Source organism: Pelodiscus sinensis, chromosome 30 (genome assembly GCF_052426305.1).
Source record: "Pelodiscus sinensis isolate ZL-2025 chromosome 30, ASM5242630v1, whole genome shotgun sequence".
NCBI lineage: Eukaryota > Metazoa > Chordata > Testudines > Trionychidae > Pelodiscus > Pelodiscus sinensis.
The window spans coordinates 10,947,190-10,968,965 of record NC_143081.1 but is presented as its reverse complement, the minus strand read 5'-3'; the positions used below and the strand labels follow the sequence as shown (position 1 = coordinate 10,968,965).

Here is a 21,776-nt window from a genome sequence, read left to right as displayed (position 1 = left end):
GCACTTGCCACGCCTCCCAGCTTCGTATCATCTGCAAACTTAATAATCATACTGTCTATGTCAGTATCTAAATTGTTGATGAAGATATTGAACAGAACCAGTCCCAAAACAGACACCCCCTCCTTGTTATGCCCTTCCAGCAGGATTGTAAACCATTAATAACTACTCTCTGAGAACAGTTTTCCAGACAGTTATGCACCCACCTTAGAGTAGCCCCATCTAATTTGTATTTGGTTTTCTCCAGATTACAGTTGTGTTGATGTACACCCCAGACTTCTCTCAAGTACCCCTGAGGGTACTTATACCACTGGATGTGAAACACTATTCTAAACCTACCCCATTCCCACTAGTATTCACTATGTCAGGCATTCCTTCATTATCAGACTTCTCGGTGAAGACAAACAAAGAAGTCATTAAGCACCTCTGCCATTTCTAAGTTTCTTGTTACTGTTTCTCCCTCCTCACTGAACAATGGGCCATCCCTGTCCTTGGTCTTCTTCTTGGTTCTTATATATTTATAGAAAGTCTTCTTATTTCCCTTTGGCTGTGTCGAGACTGGCAAATTGTTCCGCAAAATCACATGATTTTGCAGAAAAACTTGCCAGCTATCTACACTGGCCACTTGAATTTCTGGAAAAGCACTAACGATCTCATGTAAAATCATCAGTGCTTTTCTGGAAATACTATGCTGCTCCCATTCAGGCAAAAGTCTTTTTCCGAAAGATTTTTCCACAAAAGGGCCAGTGTAGACAGCAGAGTACTGTTTTCTGCAAAAAAGCCCCGATCGTGAAAATGGCGATCTGGGCTTTTTTGCGGAAAACCGCATCTAGATTGGCCACGGACGCTTTTCTGCAAAAAGTGCTTTTGCGGAAAAGCATCCTGCCAATCTAGACGCGCGTTTCCAAAAATTCTTTTAATGGAAAATTTTCCATTGAAAGCATTTTCGGAAAATCATGCCAGTGTCTGCAGCTAATTTGAGCTCATTTTGTGCCTTTGTCTTTCTAATCTTGCCCCTGCATAGCTCTATTGCTTACTCATATTCATCATTTGATTTGTCCTATTTTCCACTTTTTATGTGACTCCTTTTTAATTTTTAGATCATGGAAGATCTCCTGGTTAAGCCAAGGTGGTCTTTTTTCCGTAATTTCTATCTTTCCTATGCAGTGGAATAGCTTTCTTTTGGGCCCTTAATAATGTCTATTTGAAAAACTGCCAACTCTCTTCAGTTGTTTTTCACCTCAGTCTTGCTTCTCATGGGACCTTATCTACCAAAATCTGCTTTCCTGAAATTCACTGTCCCTATTTTGCTGTTTTCCCTTCTCCCATTCCTGAGATTCATGATTTCTATGATTTCATGACCACTTTTACCAATGCTACCTTCTACTTTCAAATTCTCAACCAGTTCCCCCCTATTTGTTAAAATCAAATCTAGAGCAGCTTCCCCAGTAGCTTTTTCAACGTTCTGAAATAAAAAGTTATCTTCAGTGCAGTCCAAGAACTTATTGGCTAATCTGTGCCTCTCTGTGTTAGTTTCCCAGCTGATATCCTGCGCCCAAGGCATCCTTGCAAACACTGGGCCTGCTTTCCACTCCCCTCCCTGCGGCACAGTGACAGTCCTTCCCTGCCTGGTGGACCTCGCAGGGCCATGAAGAGGGGGTGGGATGAGGCAGGGAATGCAGAGCTGAGAATCGCTGCTGTCTCAGGCCAGGGAGGAGACGTTGGCTAGGACCAGTCTGGCGGAAAGGATTTCCTGCAATCTTATGGACTAATCTTTGATTTTATGTCTTTTCCCCATTTGTAACCAGTTTAATTGTTTACCTTTGTGGGGATGGGTAGGTCAGTGCCAACACGGGGCTGTGAGGAGACCCCACCTGTGAAAGCAGAGATACAGCGAGTCCCTTGCATCACCGAGGGGGAGGGCACGACATCGTGGGCTAGGTGCAGGGACGGCAGCTGATCTAGCCCAGGGCAGTGTCCATCCAGAGCCAGGGCTAGGAGGAGAAGGAGGCAGCTGCAGCCCCTCAATCATTTTGGTTGTTCTCCGCTAGACTGTCTTCAATACCCGGCACCCTAGAACAGACTGTAAATGTCAAAGGGCAGGAGGACTGGGAGCTGCTGTTTGCTGCCTAGTTCAAGGAGGGGTTTCTCTTCCCCCCCCCCCATTAGCATCTGAGCCAGTTTGTGAGTCTGAGAGATTCTTGGGGGTTTAACTTTTGAGACACTCGCATCGCCCCCTCCCCCCAGACGTGTGCGGGACAAAGGGAAAAGTGATGTGGTGCCACGTTCCCACCACCAGGCGGAGCCTGTGGGCCCACGAGGCAGACCTGGGACAGAGCTCACAGTGTGACAGGGACCGGTGGGATGGCGCTGCCCGACTGCCCCACGTCTGTGTCTCAGATTCAGGCCCTGCAGCCACATGCGAGGGGCAAAGTTGGCAAGGAGCTCAAAGACTCAGTGACCAGAGAAATGCTGACCCACTCAGCCTCCCTCCTTCTCCTTCCCACGGTGGGATGCAGATCCTAACTCATGGCCCCTCCGAATGGAACATGGCGTCTAGAAGGTGTGACTGGGGGTGCACGGTGGGTGTTTCTGGGCCTGTGAATAAGAAGAAGGAGTGGGAAAGGAGTTGGGAATGGGGGGATGGGGCACCGGGAATAGGGAAATGAGGAAGAGGGAACCAGTCAGAGCTCTGCAGCATGGGAGTTTGAAACATAGCAGAGGGACGGGGGAGCCCATTGGTGTCTGCGGCTGGGGATTACAGGAAGGGGTCTATTGGGTGAATCGTGGTAGCTGGGGGAGAGGAAAACTCTATCAGCCCACAGAGATGTGCCTGACTGGTGCACAGGGCTTGGAAAACCCACTGTTTGTACGATGGCCCAATACAAGTCTCATTGTCTGCTCTTCAGACTGTGCCCTGCTGCTTTCTGCCTAAAGGAGCAGAATCAGGGACCAGGCCGACGGGAAAACCCCTCACACCGGCCCTTACAGGTCCCAGGACCATTTGCTTGGTTGGTTTCTCTGCTAGAGTCCCCTGTCAAATATCCCCTCCTGGCCCAGCTCCCCAGTGGAGCGGCCCCTCCCTCACTTGGCTTTTACCCACCAGGCAGTGACTGTCTGACACAGCATCTGTACCCCCTATTCAAGCCCAGCTCCGCAGGGTTTGAGTGCTCGGCGCTATCTCTTGAGACATTCCTGGTGTGGAAAGACACTGTCTGTCTCACCCGCCCTCTCTCAGGTACTCAACCTGTCCCTGGGGCCCAGAGACGGTGATTCCCTCCCCTGCCCTCCATTCCTCACTCTGCTACCGTGCCAGGGCTGCCAGAGGCAGGCGATGAAGACAAGGCTCCCATATTGTAATGAATGTTGCTCGCAGTGACCCTGTTTCTGTCTCACAGACACACCCCATGGAAAACCAGGAACAAGGAAACCAAACATCTGTTACAGAATTCATCCTTCTGGGATTTGGGGATCTTCCTGGCCTGCAGCTTCCTCTCTTCCTCCTATTCCTCATGATCTACCTGGTGACCATGGCTGGGAATAGCCTTATCTTGGTGCTGGTTGTGGCAGATCGGCACCTTCACACCCCCATGTACTTCTTCCTGGGCAACTTGTCTTGCTTAGAGATCTGCTACAGCTCAACCCTCCTGCCCCGGCTGCTGGCCGGGCTCCTGGCTAGAGATTGGACAATTTCCTTCACTGGGTGTCTCTCACAATATTATTTCTTTTGTGCTCTGGCCACCACAGAATGCCTTCTTCTATTAGTGATGTGCTATGACCGGTATCTTGCCATATGCAACCCGCTGCACTATGCAGCCCAGATGAGTGGCAGGTCTTGCCTCCAGCTTGCTGGGGCATCTTGGCTAGGTGGCTTCATTGCTTGTGGTATAGTCACAGTGTCAATATCCCAGTTAACCTTCTGTGGCCCCAATGGTATCGACCATTTCTTTTGTGACTTTATTCCCCTTGTAAAACTCTCCTGCAATGACCCTCTGCTGATGGACACGTTGGCATTCGCAGCCTGCTTGATTTTAATACTGGTCCCCTTCCTGCTCATCTTGCTATCCTACATTTGCATCATCAGCACCATCCTCAGAATCCCCTCCAGCACCGGGAGGCAAAAGGCATTTTCCACCTGCTCCTCCCACCTCATTGTGGTGAGCATTTACTATGGAACTATCCTGGCTGCCTACATGTTCCCGACCACCGACCTCCTGAGCAACTTCAAGAAAGTTCTCTCAGTCTCCTACACCGTCCTGACACCGCTGGTCAATCCACTCATCTACGCCCTGAGAAACAGGGAGGTTCAGGAGACCCTGTGCAAAACATGCAGGAAATTAAGAGTTCCAATATACTGGCCCATTGGCTTACTTAGGTGAAAATGGAATAGCTGCAGCATGGGCCAGGGTAGGGCTAGAGTCAAAGCCTACCAAATAGAAGGTTCTATTTCCACTTGTGTCTCTGACCTTCCTGCCCTGTGCTTGCAGAGTCACAGCCCTGGGAGCAATGGGGGTGCAGGGACCTTTTCAAAACCCTCGCTCCGTGATATTTAGGACCAGTGGCCGATGGCCCCAGGGACGTACCAACAGGCTGCAGGGGCATGAAGTGGTGTCTACACAAAATGAAAAGATCTGGAAAGATTGAGCTCAGAAAGAGGTGCAGGTGTTTGTTGTGCGACCTGTGCCTTGGGCCAGCTCTGCGCTGAGAGCCAACCCAGCAGGATGCATGTGTCCAGTCCAAGAAGACAGTACACCGGGGTGGCCAAACCATTCCAGACAAGGAGCCACAATAGCAGTGTGAAGTGCTGACACAAAGTTGTTGGGAAAAAAATAAACCATCACCGTTCGGGTGGAAAATAGATGATAGTATATCCGTACCAGGGCACGGATTGTGGGTTTTTTGTTGTTGTTTTTCTTTGGTTAATAACTTTTCCCCGGGCCCTTTTTTGCGGGGGAGGGTGGAAAGGGGAGGGAAAGGGAGCTTAATGACTTTGCCCTGGCTCTTCATGCTGTCGCCACTGCTGTTGTACCTCACAAAAAATGCACGAGGAAGGGGTAAGAGGTGCAAGCTCGGGGAGGGAATCTGGATGCAGAAGGAAGTATAGAAGAGGATGCTGGCCGAGGGGTCCCCAGGTAGGACAGTTTTGGGATTAGGGGGAAGGTTGAGGTTGTGAGCAAGATGCAGGCTTGTAGCTGTGAGGGTGCAGGAGTTTGGGCTGGGGTGCATGAGGGGCTCAGGGCAGGGAGGCTGGGGAGTATGATGTGCTCAGGACACAGTTTTAGATGGTGGAGGAGTGTTGTGACAGAAAACTGGGGATGTGGGGGTGCAGGAGTTTGAGGATGTGAGAAGCTCAGGACATGGGGTTCCAGTGTATGATAGGCTCAGGTTTGGGGGAGGGGTGCCAGAGCATTATGATGCTGCAGCCAGATGGAGGCTTGGCCCCAACTGGGGGTTTGTTGGCCAGGATTTATTTTTAAATAATATATGTCAAACACAAATGTTACCTCTACATTGGCATGATCTTGCGCAAATACTCTTTAACTCAAGAGTTCTTGCGATAAAGTATTTGCACGAGAGAGCAACTATATTGGCCAGGGCTGCGTCTAGACTGGCAAGTTTTTCCGCAAAAGTGGTTGCTTTTGCAGAAAAACTTGCCAGCTGTCTACACTGGCCGCTTGATTTTGCGCAAAAGCACTGACCTTCTACTGTCGGAAATCAGTGCTTCTTGCGCAAATGCTTTGATGTTCCCGTTCAGGCAAAAGCCCTTTTCCAGAAATGCTTGCTTCCAGATTGGGTCAGCTGGACCTGGGAACTGACTCCAATCCCCCAAAAGCTTCCGCACTTCACTTGTAAACGCCCTTTGCTCTTCTCTGCTCATATTTTCCTGCTGCCCGCGGGGATACAGCAGAGATCTGCGTTCCCAGCAGTGGCAAGTTCAGACCTGATCACACAGACTATAAGGAGCTGGAGCCTGGTGACTTTGTTGCTGCGCCTGGCGCAGGATTCCCAGTGGAAGTGTTGCCCCCGCGCGGCGCAGGGAAGAACGATTCTGCCGCCTGAGTATTTCAACCAGCCTGTGTCTCGCACAGTAATAGCGGGCGGTGTCCTCGGGCTTCAGGCCGGTCATTTGCAGGTGCAGGAGGCTGCTGTGGTCATCTCTGGAGACGGTGAATCGGCCTTTTACCTAGTCACTATAGTATGTGGTCAAGCCGTGAATCTGGCTAAACCCTTCCCGGGAGCCTGCCGGACCCAGCCCATCCAATATCTGCTTAAGGTGAAGCCGGAGGTTTTGCAGAAGAGGCGCAGAGAGTCTCCGGGCTTCTTCACATTCCCAAGGCCTTTCGGGAGCGCATCGATCTGTGTACGGGCAGGGGGCTCTTCTCTGGGCTAGTCGGTTCCCTTTGGAGCAACAGCGCCACCTGCTGATCAGCACGCGGCACTTTCACTACAGGAGATTTTACTAGAAACGGGGGAGCGATTCCCGTGGCTTTTGCTCCTGCCTCTGACCTGGCCGGTCCCAGGGAGTCAAAGAGCCGTGGGGCTCTCCCGGGACTGAGCTGCACTTGCTAGAGAGCCCCGCAAATCTGCCCGTTGGCTCTGGAGACTTCCCCCCTACAGGGAGCACTGGGCCTGTAGGACTCAGCCCTGCCACTCCCGGCTTGGGCCGCAGCATTCATGGTTTGGGAGGTGGGAGGGGGCAGGGACTGGGCCTTCGACAGGATGTTTGTGTGCTGGCGATTCAGGGGGGCGCCACAGATAAGGGCTTCAATGGGGGGAGGGGGACGAGTACTGTGAATTCAAGGGGCACTGCGGGTTACGGATACAGCCTGGAGAGGTGCTGGAAACTCAGAGGGTTGCACCGGGTTCGGGGCTTCAGCCAGGGGGGCGCTGGGAATTCAGCATGGAAGGGGTTGGCAGGGATCAACATTTCAGCCCTACAGCAGGTGCAGGGAGTTGGGGCTTCAGCACCGCAGCCTGAAATCTCCCCTCTGAGGAACCCCTCTTTGGGGTGCCCATGGGGAGGGATGACATAACCCTTTAACTCACCTCCGCACCCTGACCCCTCTACAACACACAGTCTGCCTGGTCTCTTTCTGGCTGCCTGTCGTTCTGCCTCCCTGCCTGAGAGCGCCCCCTGCTGGCACCGCCTGCCGCATTCACCTGAGTTTATCCCTCCCCCACGATAATACATTTCTGTCAATAGGGTGACCACCCGCCCCGTTTTTAACGGGACAGTCCTGTAGTTAAGTCCCTGGAAGATGTCTTGACGGGTGAATTGTCCAGTATTTGCAGCTCGCGGGCTCCCCCTGCTGGTCAGCTGGTGTCTCCTGCTGGTGTCTGGCAGGTGGATGCGATTATTGCAGGAATATGTCACTGAAGCCGGTAGCGTTTTTAGGACAGAAACTGAGAGACTAGATCTGAGACCCCCCTGGCCGGAGGCTGACACAACGGAACGGGGCTCTTGGCTTTAGCCTGCTCCCAACCTGGCTGATTCTGTGCCTCAGGAAGCGATTAAACCGAAGCGGGCAGGGCCCCCACCTGGAGCCGCCCCTTTTTACAAGTGTCTCGACTTGAGCAACCAGAATTGGAACCAAATCTCCCTGGTGGGCCCTGCTGGAGGTACGAAGGGAGCCTGGAACCCCTGAGTCAGGGAGACCTTCTCGAGAGCTGCCTCCGGCTGGAACCCACAGCGACCAATGCCCGGCTGTTCCGTTCAGCACCGCTCCTCCCCGCTGTGCCCTCCCTCCGAAGCCCACCCCGAGTAGCGCCCTTTTTCCCCGGCTCGCTCTCCGCCCGCAGGCGGGGTTGGCTAAAAGGCGTCAGGAGCCAGGGCCCCTCAGACTGTGTCCCGAGCCCCGTAATACGTGGCGATGTCACCGGCCCGCAGGCTGTCCAGCTGCAGCCAGGCCGTGCTTATGGAGTTGTCCCTGGTGATGATGAATCGGCCCTGGAAGGCCGAGGCGTAGCCAGTGCTACCATCGCTAGGACAGATGTATCCCATCCACCCCAGGCCTTTTCCGGGAGCCTGCCTGACCCAGTTGATGCAAAAGCTGGTAAAGGTGTAGCCAGAGGTTTTACATGTCAGCTTCACAGACTGTCCAAGCTTCTTGATTTCTGCCCCAGACTGAGTCAGCTGGATCTGCGAGCTGGCACCTGTTAATCATAAAAACACAATTAATTCCCGTCTGTCCCCCCCCCCTTCCCAGGTTTACCCAAATCCCTCGGTTCCCCTCCTCACAGCAGAAGCTGATCAGCTTGTGTGAAAAAGAATCTACGCGCACCATCCTCCTGTGCTGTAGAGAGGGGCAGTTATCCCCATTTTGAAGAGGGGAAACTGAGGCAGGAAGGTTTTTCAGTGTGCTGTCTGAGTTTTTAGACACCCAATTCCCATTACAAACGATGAGTGTGGGTATTAAAATCTTTATGGCGGTTTCAAAATCTCAATTTATGGTATTTGTTCCGCACCCATCCCTGTTCCAACCCACATGACTGATGCGTCCCAAACTCAACCGTTATTGATTATTGACGTCTGCTTATGGGTTATTGATTATGGATTGGAGGTACAGGTAGGTAGCTAGGTAGGCGGTTAGGTGTCCCTATTGCCTTATTAAGGGGGGTGTTGGCGCCCCTACAAAGATCTCTAGGGGATCTTTGTAAATCTCAGCCTGATAGTCCCAAGGACAAGGAGTTCCGTTTCTGGAAGAGTTTTGGCCGAGGCTCTTTTCCCGATAACCACACGCTGGCAGGAAGGTTTGTGGCACGTTAACTGGGCTCCGAGCGCTTTCATTGCATTCTCTGGAGGTGGGTCACGTTGGGTGGGCGGAGCAGGGGTATAACCGCGAACTGGCTCCAGGATCTCGGCTCCAGTCCCTGGCCTGACAGCCCCGTTTTGAAGGTGACCTGAATAAATGTGGATTTTTTTCCCGGATTCCAGCTTCGTGGTCAAATGTGACACTTTCCTGCCCCGAGTGGCTCTGCCCATTGGTGAGCATGGGGATTATTTCTATCGCTTTGTCCTTAAGGTTCATGCAACTTGGCCATTGTTTTGCCCGCAATGCGGCATCGGGGGTAGGAGGTTTGTTTATTTGTGGTTTGAAGACAGTTTCCAGGATTGTCCCTGCACCGCACAAACTGCATCTTTCTTCCCGGTCAGAATGGGGGTGAGCGGGCAGCGTATTACGGACACGAAAGAGTTAATCCGTGACGTCAGAGCGTTGCATCCTGGCGGGCCCCAGGCCGGGATGTTTGGCGCGTGTCTCTGCTGCCCCCGTGCGGCAGACGCGGGAAGTTCCGCAGCTCTGGTTTGTGTACGAGCAGCCGCAGGGTTCGTGTCACTGTATCTCTGGCACAGTAATAGCGGGCGGTGTCCTCGGGCTTCAGGCCGGTCACTTGCAGGTGCAGCAGGTTGCTGGGGTTGTCCCTGGAGATGGTGAAGCGGCCCTTGAAGGCCTGGGCATAGTTGATGGAAGATGAACTTGGATTTATTTCTCCGATCCACCCCAGCCCCTTCCCCGGAGCCTGACGGACCCAGCCCATCCAGTAGCCAGTGAAGGTGAAGCCGGAGGCTTTGCAGGAGAGGCGCAGAGAGTCTCCGGGCTTCTTCACATCCCCTCCGGACTCCACCAGCTGCACCTGGCACCGGGCACCTGCGAATAAAGGGACGTTAGAAGAACCGGCATAAAACCAGCGAGAATTGTCTGGGATCCTGGCTCTGATATTTGATCGGGGAACTAAATACCTTCCAAAATTGCTGTAATGAAAACAGCTGCGACCCAAAGCCTCATTGTCCCTGGTGCTGGCGCGGAAAGTTCTCAGCGGACTGGCTGGTCACTGCTCAGACCCAGGGAGCTGCGGATTAGGCCTGAGGATTCGGTCTGGGCAGAAGGACGCACAGATTTAAAGAGGAACCTCTCTCCCCTATTTGCATGAACCTCTCTCCCGCTGCTTATAACGGACCCAACTTCCTTCCCTTAACACTGGATTCCAGGCTCAGGGAGGAATCAGACCCTCCCTCGCTGTGTCTGTGCAGCGCCAGCCCCTGGGCGGGGGGTTGAAGGGGAGAGAAGCAGCTTCCGGGTGTGAGCCCAGTTCCCCGGTATTGAATGTAGGGTCCGACTGTCACCTAGTTATCCAGTTGTGAGGAGGGGCTCCCGGCCCTGCCCCTGCGCACCTCGGGTCAGGGGGTCAGTTCCTGGGGAGGGGTCGGGTCACAGGGTGGCATGGGGCTGGGACACTCACCGGAGAGTTACAAGTCCCGGGCTGGCGATCGCGGTGTGTCCGGCAGCCTCTCCCCAGGCGAGGGCGGGGAATGAGAATTTGGAATCAGTCCGGGGGGTGACCCGGGCTCACACAAACCGCAGGCGAAGGCGGCAAAGGGGAAGCAGCGGGAGTCGGTCACCGGAGCGGGGATTTGTGCAAAGGGGGCTCGGGGCGGGAGACTGGGGGCTCCCCCTGCCTGGGTCTGTCCAGCCGAGAGGCCGCCCCGTGACCGGCAGAGCGAGCCAGGCTGGATTTGCCCCAGTCACAGCAGCGAACAGCGGGAGGGAGGGAAGTTGGGAGGCGGAAAGTTTCTGTGCTGTAGCCAAAGGAGGCCTGGGATTGTGTCAGGTGAGGAGCGAAGCTGCTCGGGGAGGAAGGCAGCGCCGCGCTCTGCAGCCAGCGCCCAGCAGGGCTCTGTGATCGCTGCCCCCCAGCGAGGGGAAGGGGACCCGGATGCTTGTGACAAACAGTTTGTCAGAGTTACCCCCGGGGGACCTGAGCTCGGTGTGTTACAAGGAGCTGCGTTGGAGATTTTTTTGTTCTTTCCGTTTCCCCCTTCGGCCAGCGTCTCCCCCTCAGACTGAGTGTGATCGGGCCCCGGTGACTCCAGACAACCCGCCTCCCCTTGTGCATCAGCCCCGCTGCGCTCTGTGTCCCTGTGTCCCAAGAGCAGTAATACGGGGCGGTGTCTGAAGCTGCAGGGAGACTTGGTTCTCGGCCGCGTCTGCAGAGATGCTGGTCCCGGTTTGGAATGAGCAGCCCCGGTGGGAGGAGAAATTCCTGAGCTTCTCTCTGCAGCCTCTGGCTATGGCCGCACGATTCCCGCAGCGCCGAGCTCCGATTACTCTACCTGTCCCAAGCCCCTGTTTCCTCCCAGAGGAGCAACAGCTCCCAGCCCCGCTGTGGTGCGGTCCTTAGGGTGAGCGGAACCCACTGATGTAAGGCTGGGATGGGGCCGGGCTGCCTATGGGCAGCGTTAAACGCTCGCCGCATGGGCTGAGGTGGCTGCTGTCAGATGTGCGCGCCTCTGGTGCCACCTAGCAAGGAGATTTTAGTAATTTAAGATCACTCTCCAAGGTGCTGAGAGCTGCATATACTCACACTGGTGGGGAAAAAATCATGTGCCAGTGAGCTAACGAGCCAACTTGGGAAGAAGGGAAACTGAGGCAGGTGTGAATTCAACTCCCCAAGTTTAAACAGGGAGTTTGTAGCCGAGATGACAATTTACTCCCATGTCCTGAGGCAGAGCCCAGCACCTTTCCCTCAAAGCCCCTTCCTCTCCGAAGACACTGACATTTGGGGGCTGATTTTCAGAGGCGCTGGGCACCTGCAGCTTCCATTGAGCGCAGCTGGCGTGCTTATGGAAGGCTGAAATTTGCTCCATTTCCAGCGCATTTGACAAAGTGGCTTCTGGTGAGTTTGGGAGTTTGAGTCTTTGGGATCTGAACTCGAAATCCATTAATCTGGTTCCCGGGGTAAAGCCCACCCCCAGATCCAGCCGGGGTCACTGAGAGATGCGAATGTTGAACATCTTAGGAATCGGACCCAAAGTGTTTCGGGCTAAGCTTGAGCTACCTCAAACCCTCTCTCTGCCTCGGTGACTCCTCTGGGGCACATTGCTGGACTCCGCAGAAGAAGGCGGAGGGCTGGAAATCATTCGGTGAGAGAGGCCAAGAGTAGGGGGGGACTGTTTAAGAATCAACCTGCTCCCCATTTTTGTGCAGACAGTCTTTGAGGGTAACATCCAGCTCTGCCACAGGGTGTTGGGAAGGGACGCGGAGCTTTAGTGTCCCCCTGTCAATGGTTGGTAAACTGAGGCACGGAGAATGGAACCTGCCCCAACGCTGTTGGCTGTTAGAACCAAACCCAGGTGTCAGGAGCTCTCGCCCCGTGTTCCGGTCCTCACGCTGTGCGCGCCGACACCTAGTCACGTGGCATTGACGTCACACTTTGCGCCCAGATGCTAGACCGCGGGAATTCTCGGATCCCCGGGGCGGTTCCTCGGCCGTTCCCAGCCACCCTCCGCCGCCACAAAGCCGCGTTCAGATTCCTGCAAGAGGCGGAGCCTGTTCAAACGCCGCTCTGCGCAGCTGACAGCCCCGGAGTCCGGCACAGGCTGGTGGCTGGGCACCCGCCCGGGAGGTGCCCTCAGTGCCGGATTCCCCACCCGGCCCCCTTGGCGCTGCCTTTCGAGTCACACGGAGTTTGGGAGCGAGGGGGGATCGCGGCTCTTTGCGTTCCCATTGTCTCAGTGGGGCGGTGAGAATCCGCTTCCCCTTTTTGTACTAGCCCCGCGTTGCTCTGTGTCACTGTGTGAGTGAGGCTGCCGGGCGCAGTAATAGGTGCCGGTGTCCGCAGTTGTCAGCGCGCGGAGCTGCAGCGAGACCTGGTTCCTGGCGGTGTCTGCGGGGAGGGTCGCTCGGCCCCGCAGCGGGCTGTTGTATTCAGTGTTCCACTGGCCAGAGCTGTACCACGTGCGCCCCACCCACTCCAGCCCCTTCCCCGCGGGCTGCCGGAGCCAGTGCCAGGCAGCGCTGTCGGTGGAAACCGAGTCTCCGGAGATGGTGCAAGTGAGTGTCAGGGACTCCCCGGGCTTCGCCGCTCCCGGGCCCGTTTCCTTCAGCGTCACTTGGGAGAGGGCACCTGCGAGGGAAACACAGAAATGACGGAGTGAGTCAGTCCCACAGACCCCTGGGGATATGAAAATGAAATACCTTGGATGTCGCCTAATGGAGTGATCTGCCACCTAATTCCATTGGGATCCGGGCACCTAAATCCCTTAGGCTGGCATCGAACTACAGTCAGTACAGTCTTCTACAGTCAGTGCAGCAGGGATCCCTCCGGGCCCCAATAGGCACGTACCTGAAAAGGCCTCCAGGATGAACAGGAAAATCAGTAGAAGGTTCATATTCAGTGAAGCCCAAACTGTCTCCAGCACCCAGGACCTGTCGGGTCTGTGTCTTTGGGGAATCTGAGGCGCCTAGAACCAGGGATTGGTATTTAAACAGGAACCCGCCGGAGTAGGGATTTGCCTGCGAGTTTCGCCATGTGAATATAACAGGTCTGACGCGGGCCTACACGGGAATCTCTCTCTGGGACCGCTGTCGCCTTCAGGGGGTGAGCTCAGATCAGCTAAGTGTGAAACCGCCGAAGGTATCTGGATGCCCGAACTCAGTTTAAATAAACAACGTTTAGTCATTTAACTCTCTTAACGGCCTTTGAAATTCTCAGCCCAACATAAGCGCATGGCGAAGCCTTCTTAGGAATGAAGGAATATTTGGATAAGAGAAATCATGCCCCTTCTTTTGTCATATTGGCTGGGATTTCAAGGAAGCCCAAGGGAATTAGAAACACAGGTGCCATCAAAATTTAGAAAGATTTGGCAGCTTAACTCCCTTACAACAACTCTGAGAACCTACCCCTGCTAAGTAGAGCGTAATACCATTTTACCGTATTTATCTCTATCTGAGCTTTTCAAGAATATTTCGCGGAGAGCCAGATTTCCAGCCCATGACATTAGTGTGGCTGCAATGACGTTAATGGACGGAACCATCCAATGGAATCAATTGTCCATTGCTCCCATGGAATCAATGGGGCCAGATTTCCAGCCAGCACAAACCAGGGCAGTTTCATTCGAGGCTGGGAACCTCGGCCGCTGTGCGTGGCGCTGTAACTAGCTCTGGCCCCTCAGTGCGGGGCCACGTGTGTTACTGTTGTTGTTATAGTCACGTGACTCCTGTAGCATTTTGAGGCCACAGCCAGAGCTCAGGCCTCCGTGATCCCAGAGGCCACAGACACCCGCCGGGCAATGAACCCTGTACTGTGCAAATCCCGGCCGGAGAGGAGACGATCCGGACCAGTGTTTGCCGGTCACTCATGAGGGAACATTTCTCCCCGGGCTCACACGTTGCATGTTGCTGGCCCCATGTGGCCACGGGCGGCGCTTCCCCTTATTGCGTGTTGGAGGGAGTCTTGTGTCTTGTGAGACAAAATAATCCTTTGGGGGGCCGATCTAGATAGTGAAGGTGACCCTGGGGATTTGTGTCAATCCAGGAAAAACCTCCCTCTGCCCCCGCCCCTGTTTTCTGTCTGTCCCTTTGTCCGCGTGTCTGTCTCGCTGCCATCTGGCCAGATCGCAGCGCAGAGCCGGTGCAGCGACAGAAACACTAACTTCTCTGAATTTGCGACTTTGGGTGCACTGAGCATGCGCACCCGAAGTGAGCAAACTCAGTAGCCCTCGCTGAGGCCGCTGCCCTCTCTCTGCCCTCACTGCCCTCACTGCCTCGTCAGATTTGCTTCCTCGCGGACACATCTGAATACTCACATGGCTCTGGATAGGTCCCGGCCCGGGCTCCTTGTGCTCAGCACCCTGCCCTGTCAAGCCAGAACCGGCTCTACAGCCGATGCCCACGTGCTGCTCGTGAGGGCGGGAATCGTGGAGTCAAGGCAAAGACACCGACTAACATCCCAGCCTTTGCTGCTAGAAGCTGGGGCCGCGGAAACTGGGCTCCCGCCCCAAAGGGACTGGCAGAGGCAGCCGGCGAGGTCTGCCCCGCAGGCCCTGGGGAAGCAAAGGGGGGAACGTTGCTTGGCAATGAAAAGATTTAAAATCTCCCCGCGGGTTTGTATTTCACCCACCGAAACTCGTTCCCGTTCTGTGTCCAGCGCCCGGTTCTTTGTGTCTCTGCTGCCCCCGCGTGGCGGCCGCGGGTTCTGCAGCCTGGGTTTTTGCAGGAGCATCAATAGGTTTCGTGTCGCTGTGTGTCTCGCACAGTAATAGCGGGCGGTGTCCTCGGGCTTCAGGCCGGTCATTGGCAGGTGCAGCAGGTTGTTGGGGTTGTCCCTGGAGATGGTGAATCGGCCCCCAAGTGCATCAGAGTAGAACGTGCTGCTCCCACTTCCGCTGCTGATAGCAGCCACCCACTCCAGCCCCTGCCCGGGAGCCTGCCGGAGCCAGTCCATCCCGGAGCTGCTGAAGGTGAAGCCGGAGGCTTTGCAGGAGAGGCGCAGAGAGTCTCCGGGCTTCTTCACATCCCCTCCGGACTCCACCAGCTGCACCTGGCACCGGGCACCTGGGAATAAAGGGATGTTAGAAGAACCGGCATAAAACCAGCGAGAATTGTCTGGGCTCTGCCACTTGATCGGGGAACTAAATACCTTCCAGAGCTGCTAGAATGAAAACAGCTGCGACCCAAAGTCTCATTGTCTCTGCTGCTGGCGGGGAAAGTTCTCCGGGGACTGGCTGCTCCCTGCTCTGAGCCAAGGGGCTGCGGATTGTCCCTGCGGGTGCAGGCTGGGCAGAGAGAGGCACAGATTTAAACAGGAACCTCTCTCCCCTATTTGCATGGCCCGCTGCTTATAACGGACCCAGGCTCCTTCCCTTAACTCTGAATCGCTGGCTCGGGGCTTAGGGCGGAGTCAGACTCTGCCCCGCTGTGTCTGTGCAGCTCCCAGCTCCAGGGAGATGAGTTAAAGGGGAGAAGCAGCTGCCGGGTTCGAGCCCGGTTCCCCGGTATTGAATTTAGGGCCCGATTGTCACGTAGTTATCCCGTTGCGTGGAGGTGTCCGAGGTCCTGTCCATGCGGACAGCGGGTCAGGAGGTCGGTGCCTGGAAGGGGCGGGGTCACAGGGTTGCACGGGGCTGGGTCACTCACTGGAAGGCTACAAGTAAGGGGCTGGGGAGCGCGGTGAGTCCGGCAGCCTCTCCCCGGGCGGGGAATGAGGATTTGGAATCAGTCCGGGGGGTGACCCAGGCTCACACAAACCGAAGGCGAAGGAGACAAAGGATTCGTCACCGGAGCGGGGATTTGTGCAAAGGGGGCTCGGGGCGGGAGACTGGGGGCCGGCTCCCCCTGGCTGGGTCTGTGCAGCCGAGAGGCCGCCCCGTGTGACCGGCAGAGCGAGCCAGGCTGGATTTGCCCCAGTCACAGCAGCGAACAGCGGGAGGGAGGGAAGTTGGGAGGCTGGAAAGTTCTGGGCTGTAGCCGAAGGGTTTGTGGCAGGTCGGGAGCGGGGCTGGGACACACAGCGGCGTGGGGGGAGCTTTGGGCGGGGGTGTTAAACCTCGTCCCGCAGGGCTCGCACCAGGGACAGCGCTCAGGGATTCAGGAGGCGAATCAACGACCAACTCTGCCCCTAGAGCCACAGTCCGAATGACCAGGGACATAGAGAGACCCGGATAAATATTTATATTTATATCGAATATATTATAACTTATATCGCCCAGGCCCAGATTAAGAAAGGTGCTTCCGTGGCTGTCCTGGGCGGGCGGGGGAGGGGGGTGAGAAGAGACATTACCCGGCCACTACAAGTGCAGATCTTTTTGCAGGCGGCCCTTATCCTGGGGCCCTGGGCTGCAGCCACTAACCCCTAGAGCGCGTGACAGGGCTGGAGCCGCATCCCCGAGCGCCAGACTAGCGGGGTCCCCTCTCTGCCCTCACCTGCAGGCTCCGCCCTCAAAGCGCCCATTGGCTGGGACTCATGGAGCTCTCGCGTGAATCACCTGGCTCCCCAGCTCCCTATCCCAGCCCTGAGCCCCCTCCCGCACTGCCCCGTTTGGAGCTGGAACTCGGCATGTCCGGTGAATTCCCCGGACAATAATATCTATTGTTATGATCAGTTTCCATGGTTACTAGGCTTGGGAGGGGCGAGTAGGTCCTAGCGTCTCAGGCCTCCACTCTCAGACCCAGCTCCGAGCACCGTGCAACCCTGTGAGCCGCTCCCTCCCCAAGCACTGACTGTGACGTAGTGGGGCGTACCTTGCTGGTTGCTATGCTGGGCAGTGGGATCTGAGTGACCTCCACTGGCTGCCGTCTGCAGCACGGCCCAGCAGGGCAGGGTATGAGTCATTATGCAAGGGGGCTTCGAAACTCTTCAGACACGTGGAACAATGGGAAGAAGGGGAGTGGAGCCCTGGCTGGGGGCAGGGCTGGCGGTGAGGGGGTTAGTTTCTGTCTGGGAGCATGGAGGAGACAGCCTAGGGAAAGGGAATGGAATTTAGGGGCCCAGTCTCCCCCATCTCAAGGGGGGCTGAGGCATCCTAGGCCTGCCCTGGAACCAGATTACATCTGTGCTGTGCTGTATCCTGGAGAAGCAATAAACACCCTTTATTCTACTGGCTGGTGGAGTCTATCCATGCCATTACGGGGGTGCAGGAGACAGGAAAACCCTGACGACATGCCATCACACATAGGGAGCAGGGAGGTTGCACTGCCGTGGTCCCCATTTACCAAAAAAAAGGGACACCCAGGTGCTAAGATCCTTTAGTCTGGCCTGCAGCCCCACAGGACTCATGCCTGCCCTCCTGGATATGGAGCTGACTGGTCTGTGATGTCAAACAGGGCTGGCCTTACCATCAGTGGAACTGAGATGGCAGTCTCAGGTGCCAGACTGGGTGGGCCACTAGGACCCAGTGTATAGAAAATTGTGTCTGCTGCTGGTATTCTCTCTGCTCTAGATGCATAGAGATGGTGGAGTGCTGTGCTGGAGGAAGGAGGGAACAAAGAACAGGAAAAAGGCAGTATTGAGACCTTACAAAGTTTTGGCCAAAGCGACGGAGCATGGGGGCGTCATTTGAGCTCCCTGCTTCACATGCCAAAATGTTGTGGGTCGGCCCTGACACCCAACCACCAGGTTGGGGCTCAGGAGACGTCCATGCGGTTCCTGGTTTTGTCCCTGACCTGCCGGGTGACAGCAGCCAGGTCCCTTCTGCTCCCTGAACTTCATTTTCCCAATCTGTGACCTCTCTTTAGATGGAGCATCCACATCTGATGAGAAGCAGGGACTGCCAGGAACAGACACGTTTCCGGTGTTTGTCCATGAACACACGGGTAAGGTAAATACACCTTGTAGCTTCCTGTCTCTTGTAACTTGATGGAGCCCAGAGGTGGGCAAATACTGGCCCGGGGGCCGGATTCCGATAGTCAGAGTTAGCTCCTGATCGGCCCCCACATGCCGTATTTACCTGCGCCTCCACAGGTACGGGGATCACAGCTCCTGTTGGCTATGTGGAGAGTTAGGAGCCTGGGTCCCCTCGCGGGGGTTTTCAACGGCGGTAGCTGCGGTTTGTGTCACTGTGCACCGAGCACAGTAATACGTGGCAGTGTCATCGGCTCGCAGGCTGCCCAGCTGCAGCCAGGTCGTACTTATGGAGTTCTCCCTGGTGATGGTGAATCGCCCCTGGAAATTTTGGGCATAGCCTGTTTCACTATCTCTGGGATCAATGTATCCTATCCACTCCAGGCCTTTCCCGGGAGCCTGCCGGACCCAGCTAAGGTAATTGCTGGTAAATGTGTAGCCGGAGGTTTTACATGTCAGCTTCACGGACTCTCCAGGCTTTTTGATTTCTACCCCAGACTGAGTCAGCTGGATCTGGGAGCTGGCACCTGTCAATAAAAAAAAAATACCGTTAATTCCATTCTATTCCTCCTCTTCCCAGCCTTATCCAAGTACCCTTCCCTGCCTTATCACAGGGTCTGATCTGCCTTTTAATAATAAAGAATTTGTCCATGGCATATTCCTGTTCAGAAGAAGTACAGTTATCCTTCTTGCAGAGGGGAAACTGAGGTATAACTGGGCTGGAGGTTTTTCAGAGCTGCGTACGGCATTCCTACTACAGAGTAATGAAAATTGGGCATCAGAATACCCTATTTAGGTTTAAAATTCCACCGTGTGCGATTTCCTCAGAGCTGCGATTTAGAATCCCGAGTTCCTGATCCACCTCCTACGTCTTCATCTTCAAACCATCTTTGCTCCCCCAGCCCAGCTGTGCCCGGCAGACACCGGCGTCCATCCCCTTACCTGAGACAGCCGCCAAAAGGAAACAGAACCCCAGACCGATCATTGCCATTCTCCTCTCCCACCTTGTGTGCTGCAAAGCAGGAAACCAGCCGCCTGTTGGCGAGCCCCCCTGGCTGTTCTTTATCAGGCACATTTCCTCCCACATTTGCATGTGGGCGTGGCTACATGGTATGACAAAACCTCGGCTTTGCCCGCCTTTACTCATGAATGGCCTCCGAATCTGGAGGGACGCAGCCACGGAGGCGGCAAGAGCAGGTCTATGGAATTTGGGCCCCGATCTAGGACAAAACGAAAGCTACCGTGATGTCGGCGGGCCGTCCGTGTGAGTAAAGGACAATTGGTGAATGTCAAGGTGCCCAGTGTCGGGCTATGACAATGTGACAGCAAATGGGTGTCAAACTGACATAACACAGAATCCAGGGATGTGTGAACACGAGCGCGCTCCTGTGGGGAAATCTCCCTGGGAGCGGTGATCTTCCAAGGGGCGCTGGGCACCGAACTCGTGCTGATTGGGAAGGGATTAGGCTGGGGATAGCCTCGCGCTGAAGATCCAGCCCAGCCTGCAGAGCTGAAGCCAATAATTCCTGGTGCTTATTCTTCTATTCGGTTTCTGAAGCGAACGTGACACTTTGCTGCCCCCGTGCGGATCTGTCCCTTCAGTAACCACAGAAACGATCCCCCCTCTTTGTCCTTTTAGCTTCGTGTCGCTTGGTCACTTGTGTCCGCAGGGGCTGGAGAAGGGAGAGGGGGGCTGTTACACTCTTGCCCTTCACAGTGTCCTGTGACAGAGGGTGACACAGGCTGACTGGGTGCTGGGTGATGATGCTTCGTTGTGTTTGTTTGGAGCTCGCTGGCTGGTCACCCCATGTGCTGAGCAAAGCTCCGAAGCAATGAAGGTAACTTCATAGAAGGTGCTCAGGGAGGCGCCTCCCTCTGGCAGTGACTCCTAGGCGGGTGGTGCAGGGAGTCTCAGAGTACCGCTGCCTGCAGGCTCTGCCCCTGAAGCTAGTTCCCAGCCAATGAGAGTGCGGAGTTGGTGCTGGGAGGGGGCAGCCCGCAGAGACATCCCATCCCCAGATGCCGCAGGGACGGTGCTGGCTGCTTCCATGTGTGGAGGGTGCTGTCAGCAGGAGCGGCTGGGGGGCCCTGGGCCCTTTAAAATTGTCAAGGCCCTTGGGAAATTGCCCCGTCCCCCCGCCCCATAGGCAGGCCGGTCTGAAGATCATGCAGGGGCACATGGAGCCCTCCTAAAGATAAGGGCAGGGTGGGGGGTCGGCTGATAGATTGGGACGATTCCAGGAAACCAAGGTAAAGGTTGAATCCGCATCAACTTCTTACCGCCTGCCGCTGCCTCAGATGTGTAGCAACACTGCCCCCTAGTGCCTCCGCGCGAAGCCTGATCCACACCGGCGCCATTCCAGCTGGGAATGGGCGATTCTATGTTTGGCTCAGCTGTTGGGATCTGCTCAAGAGTTGGAGACCGAGAATATGCAAATATGCAAATTAACTGTTACCGGTCTGCTAAAAGTTTGTGAATGGGTTTGCGGTCCCTGGTATTAAAAAGTTTGCTCTAGTCTTACCTGCAACCCCGCACGGTCACGTCCGCATTGCTGGATATGGAGCATACTAATCTGCGAGGACAAAGAACCAGGCTGGGACTCAAGAGACGTGAATGCGGTTCCTTGCTTTGCTCCTGGGTGCTGGGGGACTGCGGGCAAGTCCCTTCTGCTTCCTGTACCTCCGTTTCCCCCTCTGTGAAACGGGGCATAATAGCACTGACCGCTCCTTAGAAAGAGCTTCCGAGACTGATGAGAAACAGGTACGAGGGCTTCTGGGAACAGACATGTACGTGGAGTTTGTCAATGGATACCCGGGCGAGATAAATATCCCACGTGCAGTCACTTGTGACTGGCTGTAAACCAGCGATGGACAAATACTGGCCCACAGGCCGAATTCCATCTGCCAGGGGTAGCCCCTGGCGGGCCCCCGCATCACCTTATTTAACTGCGACTCCCCAGGTACGGGGGATCACACCTCCTGTTCGCTGTGCGGAGTGCTGGGGGCTAGTAGGAGGGCTACAAAAGGCAGCAAACTGGGTAGTAGGGCTGTCTGGTGCAGCTTCTAGTTTTAGCAAATGCGGAGGAGGGGTCCCACCTGTGAAAGGGAGTTAAGTATCTAACTGCATTTGGGATTCACAGCCCTGTCCTAAAGGTAGGTGCTTCAGATGATACTTAATAACGCTCCCAAGCCCCTTGTGCCAGGGAAGGAGTCGGTGGGGTTTCCTATAGTGGTTAGAGCACTTACCTAGGAAATGAAACAGCCAGGATCATCCCTCTTGAGCCGGATGTGGGAGCAGGAATTTGAGACTCCACTGTCAAAGGGAGGTTGACATGGGCTACAGGCACCCCTCTTCTCTTTCAGTCCAGTATTTTTTTATTCACTGAGGAACACCTTCAAGCAGAGATATTGAAAACCCCTCCTTCAAATCTCCTATCGTATATCACTCAGGGCATTCGCTCCGGGCTGTTTTGCTGATGACACAGATGACTGTCACAGAAGCCTGTTCTGAAAACTGATTTAACGCTGCAGCCAGAAATAACTAAACAACTGACCGTGACGGGCCTATGAAATTTGGGACAAATGACCCCGGCTTGTTGATCTGGGCAAATGCTCGCCGGAGGGACTAAAGGCTCCAGGGTTGGCAGGACACCTGGGTTCTC

The 21,776-nt window shown here is 55.1% G+C and overlaps 2 protein-coding genes and 1 pseudogene across 2 annotated transcripts; 1 reads left to right on the top strand and 2 right to left on the bottom strand.

The window, feature by feature from the left end:
- Positions 1-3,404: 3,404 nt before the first annotated feature.
- LOC149521221 (olfactory receptor 6F1-like) lies at positions 3,405-4,376 on the top strand. Its single transcript, XM_089774379.1, has one exon. The coding sequence runs from the start codon at positions 3,405-3,407 to the stop codon at positions 4,374-4,376; it is 972 nt and encodes a 323-aa protein (XP_089630505.1).
- A 3,458-nt stretch (positions 4,377-7,834) lies between these two features.
- On the bottom strand, positions 7,835-9,782 carry LOC142821123 (uncharacterized). The gene is made up of 3 exons (XM_089774378.1): positions 9,737-9,782; positions 9,279-9,644; positions 7,835-8,151 (listed from the first exon to the last, which is right to left on the bottom strand). The coding sequence occupies exons 1-3, from the start codon at positions 9,780-9,782 to the stop codon at positions 7,835-7,837; spliced, it is 729 nt and encodes a 242-aa protein (XP_089630504.1).
- An 8,461-nt stretch (positions 9,783-18,243) lies between these two features.
- LOC149521220 (immunoglobulin heavy variable 1-46 pseudogene) lies at positions 18,244-19,105 on the bottom strand (annotated as a pseudogene).
- Positions 19,106-21,776: the final 2,671 nt, after the last annotated feature.